Consider the following 10000-nt stretch of genomic DNA (forward strand, 5'->3'; position numbering starts at 1 on the left):
AGTTAGTAATAAACAGCTTTATTTTCCAAATAAATGTGGCATATGATTATTTTTTGTATTTTTCACTCACTGGATATGCTTTTGTTCAGCTACACATTGTTTTAGTTCTCTTCTTTTTTGACCTTTCACTATAAAATACAAAGTGGATGACGTTTGTATTTCACATCTGATAACTTCTAGGACATGTCCATATCATATGTAGGAAAAAAAGGGCAATGTTTTCCTCAAAACCATTTAATAATCACCTTGGATGAAAAGTACAAAACAGGCTGTCTATGGCTAACTGCACAAGGCAAGGCATTAGCAACCTAGTTGGGATTACAAATATAATATTAAAAGATAATTTCCCATACTGTAAAAAAAAAAAAGAAAAATACAAAAGGAAGAGCAACTTCAATTGATGTATTTCCTCCTGAGATTGATTTAGAAATCAGCTTTGGTTGTCTTTTCAACGAGAACATTTTCTTGAGGCTTGTCACTTGTTGCATTGATACGAAGATAAAAGGGGAGGAAATGAGTGAAACGTTTTGTATTTCTGGGGGTGGGGTAGGGTGGGGGGGGACTAGCATTTAGTGAATATCCCTGATAATTCTTTAAAAATGGTTCCTACTTTGAAATTCTGAGTGTGCAATCCACTGCCAAGGATGATAACAATATCTTGTCAAGTCTCAACACACCCGTTTTCCCACTCATCATGATTTGTCTAAATTTCCCTAATGTGCAAGGTTCTGAAAGTTATAATACACCAGAATCATACACAAATAAAATTGCATTTCCATTTATGAACCATTTTAAATTGCATGCAGTGTTCTTAACAATAATAGCGGGAATAAAAATACGAGACAAACTCCCCACACATTAATATTTTTGGCTGTTTACAGTCATTGTGCTAATAACATCCCAAGATAATGTTCACAAGATGCCAAATAAAATTATAAAAAATATATATGACTATATACTTTTAGGTTGAAAATTGCCCTCCTATGATTTTTCTCAATGAATATAAAACAATTTGCAAACAATTTTCCTACCGAGATCAAGCTTTGAAGTGATGTGCACAAAGACATTAGCCACTTTCACAGCCTCGCACTTCTCCAGGCATTCCTCCTTAATATATGATTATTTATTGGCCATATCAGTAAATTCAGTAATGCTATTCGTCATCTTTTTTATCATCGCTGTCCTTTTCTTCTTCTTCACTATCAACATCCAACTCTCCCATTCCCACTTCTTCTTCTTCATCATCATCACCTCCCACCTCCCTGTTCTCTTCTTCTGCCTTCTCCAGTTGTCTTGCAAGATCAGCCTCTTCCACATCTGTGACAATCTGCAATAAAGGAAGAATTATTCATCAATGTTACATAACAATGTTGAAGTTTTAAAGCATTTTTTTTATCATTAATAAACACACCCCTAAAAATTCTGTCCAACTTGTTCATTACTAGACAGTCTTACCTTGGGGGCCATTTTGACACTGAGTGTTCCTCCATAACTGGTGATTTTGGATGTAACTTCAGTGATGGCACTTTCTAATGCCCTAAGACCATCTTGCTTCTCTGTGGTTTGAGTTGTCATGACTGTAAATGGAGAATAATTTAATGAGGATAGTTGTCTCTGGATACATGACTCAGGTGCTTTTTATGGCTACATATACATGTCATTATCAAAGGACAAACAGCACTCAAAATAAAAGTACAAAAACACAAGAGGAATATGAATAAGTGAAAACTGGAAGAAAGAGGCAAAGATAAGCAATAAATTTTACAGAAATGAGGACAAATCAAGAGATATCAATAATATGAATAACAACATACTAATCAAATGATACAACTGATATCACTATTATCTAGAAATACAAGAAGCAATAGTTTGAAATCTGGTATAGAGATATATATAGAGAGAACAATGCCAGGCAATCATTTGCAAGCTGGTGGGTTATTTCTCCTTCCTATCTTATATGTGAATGGAATATAAGTGTGAAGTAGTAAATCTGGTACTATCTGTTTTAATGTTTCATGTGCATGATATCTACATGCAGCACTTGTACTTTCACAATCTATTAAAGTAAATAATTTATGATCCCCTATCATGCATTATGTATGACATCTAGTTTCTGATGTATAAAACCAAGGTCTTGAAATATAAAATATTATTTGCCTGCATGACACTTGAAGATTCATGCGTAAACTTGATTTGGAGGGGAATGATAGATTAGAGGAATTGCATCCATAAGGGATTAAAAATTAATATAAAAAGGAAGGACATTTTAGACACACACTAATTAAAATCAAATTAAAACAACAACACTTACCATAAAGAGGTGGTGCAATTAGGTTTATTCTGATAGGAATTTCCTGTGTAGATTGAGCAATACCTTCCCTAAGTGAACTCTTCACGGCATCAATTCCCTCATACTCAAAGCAAGACACTTCTATATCTGCTCGAATCTTGACTGCTTGTGATTGTAGCTTACGTTGGATTTGTGAGAGAAGAACACTCCTAGTTTCCTCATCTAAGTTGCATTCATCTAAGATTGTTGGGTCACTGTAGAGGAAATTATATATTTTTTTAATACATAAATTGGAACTTTATGTATATATATATATATATATATATATATATATATATATATATATATATATATATATATATATAAATGTGTGTGTGTGTGTATGTGTGTCTGTGTGTGTGAATCACCTAGAAAAGAACTATATTGAACTGACAAAATAGAATCTGGATTAAAAGAGGGTAAAAACCATACATATACAAATACAATTTTTTTCAATTATGTAACTGCAAACCTTAAGTAACACTTACATGACTGCCTGCTTAAAGACATCATATGCATAGGCTTGCTTCTTGAACTTTTCCTCAAAATGCCATGCAGTCTTCTGGTACAACTCCTCTACCTGTTCTTCTGTTGTGTAACCAAGAAGCTCTCCTACATGCCGAATGATGGAGTTTACAGCTTTTGCTTTGGCAAATTTCTCTGTGCATCGCTCAACATCCTCCTTTGACACTCTTCTTTTGGAAAGATCAATGTAACCTGCAATATACAGTACCAATGTAAAAAAAAAAAAAATCCTGATTATACTATATTAGTACCTTTAATGAACAATGAACTAAGGGATTATCTTGTCTGTAATATCATGCAAACTACTTTATCTTTAAAGATGAATATTCTAAAAACTTGAATACACTTGCATGCTCTATTCTTACAGAGCTAGCTGTTAGATAATTTTATAATTACATATGATTACTTCTAATTATCAACAAACTATAACATGAAAATGTATTTTTTCTTTTACAATGGAACTAAATAGCTTAATTGTCATCCAGACAAAGGTTATAAGTAGAGATAACCAAAGAATGAACAGAAAAAAATATGTACAAAGAAATGTAGTAGGAATTACAGGGGAATATTTAGAACTGAGAAAACCAAGACAATGTACAGTTCAATGGCAAGATAATTTACTTATTTCCTGGCACTCTTGCATTTTTTTCATAAACAAGATATTATTGACAACAACAAAAGAAACTTAAAAAACTACTCCAAGTTTCTTCATATGTCAAAAAGGTATGCTAGCTTTGGTAGCTCTCTTTAACTTTGATTTTAACATGTAATATAATTGAAGTCTTACTAAAGTGAGGAATTTCTGGATAACTGATGTCACAGAAAAATTTAAAATCAAAACACTCCATTCAAACTCAAATTCAAAATCTTTTTGTATATGGTGTACAATAAATTATAAGATATTTACTTCACCTTAACAAACTGAGAAATTCCACTTTACCTTTCTCTTTGTCTACTCTGATGACAACAACAGGTTCCGTCTTGCCCACTCTGATTAATTTATTCATAGATCGGATACGTCGCCTGGAGAGCTCAGACAACAAGATCATGCCTTCTATGTTGTTGTATTCTAAAAGGTGCACATATGCACCCATTTCTGCTATGCTTCTTACAGTTACCATCACTACATCATCCATTTCTGGATATTTCTGCGAGTAATATCGACAAAAGAGCGGCATGATGGTGGCTTTGTTTTTCTTCCCTGGAAAACAAAAATACTAAGATAATTTACCATCAGCAGAAGAAACAGACAATGCATTATGATTTCTCTAAATGACAATTTCTTCTACATATAAATATTCATATATAAAATGACCAAGTACAATAATATTATTGATGAGCATATCATATATTGTGGAGTGAATAATTCTTTTTGCACAAATGATCCCCAAGTTCACTAAAATGGCTAATAACTGAACTTTAAGATGAGGCACAGTATGGTACAAAAGATGGGTTTTCTAAATTTGAGCAGCCATTTGTGATACTGTGCACAGCTTCTTTCGTGACTTTAGCTGTTATTTACCATGCATCTGCATGAAGTGCTACTAAGAGAACTGCAATGCAATGGACTATTTATTTTGTGTTATTTTAATCAAAACCAACAAGCAATAATATAAGCTTCTATGTAGGTACCCTCTACAGTGGTATTTATTCACTATATAAATTAAATAATTTTACTTCAAATTTACAATAATTATGTCATGCAAGGAAAAAGGTATAATTTAACACAAAGGCACTACAGAAATCGTGATACACTGGTAAGCATGAAGAAATTTACCTACAGAACATCAAAGCAAGCCTGGAATTGCTAATACTTTTTATATTTGTTAGTAAGTTATAACCATGGTTTTTGTAACAAACTATTATTACTTGTTGGAAAGAATCATTTATCAATCTAAAAAAATAGTAATAATAAATAAAATAACCATTTATCAATCTAAAAAAAAAATTGTAATAATAAATCAAATAAATAAATAATAATAATTATATCATAATCATAATAATAATAATAATAATAATAATAATAATAACAATAAAAAAAATATATATTTACTTTTGCAGTGCTACTATGAACACATACTGTATTTACTTAAGTGATCTACATATGTAGCCAAAAGCCATGGTCATCATATACTAACAATTTACTAGACCACTTGTTAACTCAACCTATGACACACCTACTGAGCACAACCTTCAAATTTGTAAAGGTTAGAGCATTTATACAAAAAAGTGTTGCAAGTCATTAAATCTGAACTCTCCAATAAAATAAGTGGAAATCTTTGGTTAGAATATTACAAAAAAGTTTTCATTCTTTAGGAAAATATAATTAGTCACAGTAAGAAAGTCCAAGCATGTAGATTTTTTAAATTGTGATTTAAATCATAATAAAGAACTTTACACTGACTCCCATTTGTCTTATTGTTTGCACTGGGTAGTCCTGGGTTCCACTAAGGGATTATTGTCCTTTTGGGCATGCCAAGGGGTACTATCTGCAGGAATAAGTGAGCCCTATAACATTATCTGATTACTGCAAATTTTCCACAAACAAGAAAGATCTCCAGTTTTTGTCTAAAAGTTTGTTAAATACTATTATGCATTTCAGTTATGAAATATATTTTGGAGCCAGCCTAGACACACCTCCAAAGGGTTCACGAGCTATATTAATTTTGTTTATGGTTGATACAGATTGAAGTGTTCACACTTTGTGATATAAGGAGTACACACTGCGTAAAGAGAATAGGTCCCCTAAAGTCACAGTTGTTTTCTATAACTCATTTTTATCAATTATTGATTGCATGCATGCTACTAAAATGGCCACATTTCTAAATAACACAGTTTTCAGGTTAAAAATTCAAGCTGGTTTCCTCTAGCCCATGAAAACATGAGGGCACAAAAATCAAAAACATGCAATAACACACACTACCCATGGATTCAAAACCTTAACCCATTAAGGATGCGACTGTTCTGGTTCCAAATGGTCAAAACGAAGGGATAGTTCAAATGGGTAAGCCTAACACTTCAGAATTTTCATCCACAATGGCCATGGCCAAGCGCTATATGCCAGCGCACCAGCACAGAGGATAGTCATGACAAAACATCTCATCTCTAGCAGCTGAAACTGCCACCACTTGCCATGATATCTTTTAACCCATCATTAACGGGTTAAGAAGTTATGTAATGGTTAACAACACTCTAAAACATATATTCTGGCAGAACGATGTAGACCTACCTACTAATTTACCATATATTAAAAATCCAGTCTAGGCTCTAGGCTGCCAGGATTTACTATGTGGAGGTTTGTTCGCTCTTCCTGGAGCACTAGAGGTGCAACTGGCACACCTATTGCCAGGAGGTAAAGGGATACAGCTTATGTTTCATATCATTTGTATTAATTATAGGAAAATGTCTATAATTCATCAATTTAGTGCGGATCACCTTGAATCCTGTTTATATCCAAACTAGTATTAATACCAAAAACATATGCAATAATAAACAATATAGGCAACAAAAACAGCTTTTGCAAGACCTATGATCAGTGGAACGAATGGAGTTATGTCACGCGAAAGAAGACAGAATACAATCCATTCGCCACAGTTATAAACAAATCTTCTAGAAAACACTCATGCGGGAAAGTAATAAACAAATTCAACTGTCCATCTGTAGGGTGGTTTTGGCTCCAACTTTCACGCGGTCGTCAATTAACACCTGACGAGACAGAGTCGCTTTTTCTCCTTGGCAATCATTCAGACAGACACAATGCATGCATGAATATAAATATTTCTATTTAATTCAGTCCCGAAAACAAACCTTCTAGTAATAAATCTGGAAAATCTCTCTAGACACACAACATCTGACTACACCGGCCACACGCTCATGACGTTGAACAGCTGGAATATGGAACGCAACGCAGGCCTGGCGAACAAAAATAATTTTGGTAAAATAAGAAAGGGTATTTCGAGGATGATATTTTCTTGTTTAGCACTAATGATTCAAAATATGTAATGTGTATTGATTGAGTTAATTCTAGATATAATTGCTCTCTTTAAATTAAATGTCATATGCCAAGATTTTTCAACAATTCGATTGTTATGGCTGATGCAATACAGAATTTTGTTAAGTTATCGTATACTCAACAAGAAGCACTTTAAACCAAATATTATATATGAGTAAAATATTTTGATCACTCATATAGAAAAGAGAGCGCATTTGCACATAAATATGATAAGTATAGTTTCTTTTGTGTCAAAGCGTTTCATACCCAAATATCATTCCTGTTGGTTCTTCAATTTGTTTACAGACAAGGAACAAGGAATGAGTCAGTCGGAAGAATGTACGAGTTACTCTTTTTTGACACTTTCTCGCATGAAGTGAGCGATGTAAGTTTTACTACCTTCATCACTCGTTTAATAAATTACTTTTGTGTTAGCGTTCAGGCGCGAGAAGCGGTGTATCATGTGAATAGTTAAATTACTATGATTACTTGTGTGTTTTGGGCGTTGGGTTTATAGGCTGAATTTACTTCTCAATTATGATTATCCATATGTAGTTATACGAGTATAATTACTAGATACAAGAGGTAGCATATCCGTTTTATCCAAAAATGTGCAAAATATTTTTATAACGAATATATATATATACACTTGCACAGGAGGGCTGATTTATTGGCCACGAAAAGAGATTCATTGATTACTTTATCCATTTATTTAGTTATTTGCGATAGTTCTAAACTCCACTAACATTTAATGTAGATGTTTCCAAGATAAAGTTACCATGTACAAGGAGATATAAGGTAGAAATATCTAGTGTATGAGCATATTGATAATTACATTGTTAATAGTATATGCTTATCCAAGCAGAGTAAGTAAGATATTGATTTTACAGTAATATTTTGGATACTAATTCTTCTACTTTAATTAATTTGATAGTTGTCTATAAATTAGTGTAGTATTATATTGTTATGTTATATAATCCTGTAACATAGAGGAAAAGTATGTTTGCAATATTAAGGGCTATTTAAGTAATAATTATCTGGAATAGGTAGTTACAAAGTGAAGAAATGTGTTAATTAATATAGTTAATGTATTTTGTTTATTTGATGTCATGCAATGAGCCTTTTCTATTTTTTTTTTAATATCATATGTAATATATATTGAACTTTTGAACTTCAATCCCTCAGAAAGTTCAGCTGGACTTGGTGCAATTTCCAAGGCCGGTGCAAGTGACCGAGGTGAGAGCTATTCCTCTTGGTGCCCGAGTTCAGGCAGACTTCCCTGGAGGAGTTCGTCTTGGGTAAGTTATCAGATTATTCATGTAAACATATCATTTTGAAATAAATGACTCATCCATTTTATTTTTATTTTAAATGATTTGATTGCTAATATTTGCTAACTCTCACACACCAACACACACACAAACACACACACACACACACACACACACACACACACACACACACACACACACACACACACACACACACACACACACACACACACACACACACACACACACACACACACACACACACACACACACCACACACACACACACACACACACACACACACACACACACACACACACACACACACACACACACACACACACACACACACACACACACACACACACACACACACACACACACACACACACACACACACACACACACGCACACACACACGCACATAGTCACACTCTCTCTCTCTCTCTCTCTCTCTCTCTCTCTCTCTCTCTCTCTCTCTCTCTCTCTCTCTCTCTCTCTCTCTCTCTCTCTTCTCCTCTTCTCTTCTCTCTCTTCTTCTCTTCTTCTCTTCTCTCTCTCTCTCTCTCTCTCTCTCTCTCTCTCTCTCTCTCTCTCTCTCTCTCTCTCTCTCTCTCTCTCTCTCTCTCTCTCTCTCTCTCTCTCTCTCTCTCTCTCTCTCTCTCTCTCTTTCTTTACATTAATGTTGATTTTTGTCTTTTGTCATCTTTTGTTGAAGACAGAAAGATATACTAAATGTACATATGTATATATATATTCCAGTGCTACAAATCCAAGCCAATTTGAAATAGAATTTTTTGTGAATGACCTGAGTAAAAGAGGTGCAGGGACTTTTGAGAGTGTTGGAACACTACAGTATAATCAACATGGAAACATACAGATGGACTTTGAGAAGAAGGTAAAGGTAGCAGATAATTGTTGTATTTTGGAAGTTTGATACATACTTTATTTAGATCTTTATTTGTAGATGCCTTCATAGTGTGTCTTATTTTATAGAACAGCTCTAAAATCCCAAACTTTTTAATAGGTGCCAACAGATGGACTTCTTCTACGAGGGAGCTACAACACCATTACATTGGCTGTCTATGGTCACTTGACAAAAGTGCAGAGAGAGCCAACCCCACCCAAGTCCACCAAGCGAGGAGAAGTGGTGCCACACCCACCCCCAGAGAAGGTCAACACTCATGACCGTATCCGGGATTGGTTAGAGGATACCCAGGAATGTGTAAGTTATACCTCTACCCATTCCATAATATTAGTAGATTACTTGGTACGAATGTCTCCTGTGTAGTGTATATATAGGTGTTCTGTATTTTTCTTCTAAATTTTTTTTAATTTACCCATGTTTTTTTTCTGGAGATTAATCAGTGTCACTTCTGAGCATGCTCTTCACTCTGTACTAAGTATAGATTTTTGTTTATGCTGCATGTCTGTCATTAGAATTTATCTCTACAGCGCAAGCAGCAGCCATTTTCCCATGATCCTTCTGAGGATGCCCAGCCAGAATGGGATTCGAAGGTTAGATTATGTTGTAAATTTTGTGTATTTTCCCATCACTTTTTCTCTTCTTCCTTTATTTGATTCTTGTGTATTTTTGCCCTATTAGTCTGAACAGTACCTGCCAGAAGTAGGAGATCTCTTTGTTACCTGGAAATGACTTTTGCCTGGTTAAAGAGATTGTGGACTTTTCCTTATGCGTGTTGCACAAGGATTTTTTGGTTATGAATTGTCTAGTTTTATTACTAAACATAGAAATCTCATCTTTTGTTGATCCTTTTTCCTTTTTTTCTTTTCTTTTGCAGCCACCAAGATCACCTGTGGAGTATGAGGAACCAAAGCAGTGGGAAGAAGAGCATGTAGAACACAATCGCGACTATGACAGGG

The 10000-nt window shown here is 34.2% G+C and overlaps 2 protein-coding genes across 15 annotated transcripts in view; one reads left to right on the plus strand and one right to left on the minus strand.

Moving 5' to 3' along the window:
• Positions 1-218: 218 nt before the first annotated feature.
• eIF2alpha (eukaryotic translation initiation factor 2 subunit alpha) lies at positions 219-6781 on the minus strand. 2 transcript variants are annotated; one of them, XM_043014731.2, is made up of 7 exons: positions 6662-6741; positions 6084-6193; positions 3795-4055; positions 2818-3046; positions 2312-2544; positions 1456-1577; positions 219-1327 (listed from the first exon to the last, which is right to left on the minus strand). In XM_043014731.2, the coding sequence occupies exons 3-7, from the start codon at positions 4030-4032 to the stop codon at positions 1154-1156; spliced, it is 996 nt and encodes a 331-aa protein (XP_042870665.2). In that variant the 5' UTR covers positions 4033-4055; positions 6084-6193; positions 6662-6741; the 3' UTR covers positions 219-1153. The 2 variants fall into 2 exon arrangements, with proteins under 2 accessions (XP_042870665.2, XP_042870664.2); XM_043014730.2 differs by lacking the exon at positions 6084-6193 and having other exon boundaries at positions 6662-6781.
• A 291-nt stretch (positions 6782-7072) lies between these two features.
• vir (VIR_N domain-containing protein) overlaps positions 7073-10000 on the plus strand; it is a 19806-nt gene continuing 16878 nt past the window's right edge. For 8 of the 13 annotated variants that reach the window (XM_043014723.2, XM_043014726.2, XM_043014727.2 and 5 more), the window contains exons 1-6: positions 7073-7230; positions 8031-8143; positions 8879-9014; positions 9144-9341; positions 9572-9634; positions 9919-10000. The exon at positions 9919-10000 is cut by the window's right edge and continues 538 nt beyond it. In XM_043014723.2, the coding sequence (XP_042870657.2) occupies positions 7183-7230; positions 8031-8143; positions 8879-9014; positions 9144-9341; positions 9572-9634; positions 9919-10000 (640 nt within the window). In that variant the 5' untranslated portion in view covers positions 7073-7182. The remainder of the gene's footprint in view (positions 7231-8030; positions 8144-8878; positions 9015-9143; positions 9342-9571; positions 9635-9918) is intronic. The other 5 variants (XM_043014729.2, XM_086556744.1, XM_086556746.1 and 2 more) reach the window with 1 other exon arrangement.

This window comes from Penaeus japonicus, unplaced genomic scaffold, assembly GCF_977035675.1.
Source record: "Penaeus japonicus unplaced genomic scaffold, GWHDUDI00000001_assembly GWHDUDI00000033, whole genome shotgun sequence".
Lineage (NCBI taxonomy): Eukaryota > Metazoa > Arthropoda > Malacostraca > Decapoda > Penaeidae > Penaeus > Penaeus japonicus.

What these genes read in the sequence shown, in the direction of transcription:
- eIF2alpha (XM_043014730.2), bottom strand. Translation starts at nt 4,032, where the DNA reads ATGCCGCTCTTTTGTCGATATTACTCGCAGAAATATCCAGAAATGGAT. An exon ending in GTCTTTAAGCAGGCAGTCAT is followed by an intron (nt 2,545 to 2,817) that starts GTAAGTGTTACT and finishes TTTCCTCTACAG; the next exon opens with TGACCCAACAATCTTAGATG. An exon ending in GTGTCAAAATGGCCCCCAAG is followed by an intron (nt 1,328 to 1,455) that starts GTAAGACTGTCT and finishes CCTTTATTGCAG; the next exon opens with ATTGTCACAGATGTGGAAGA.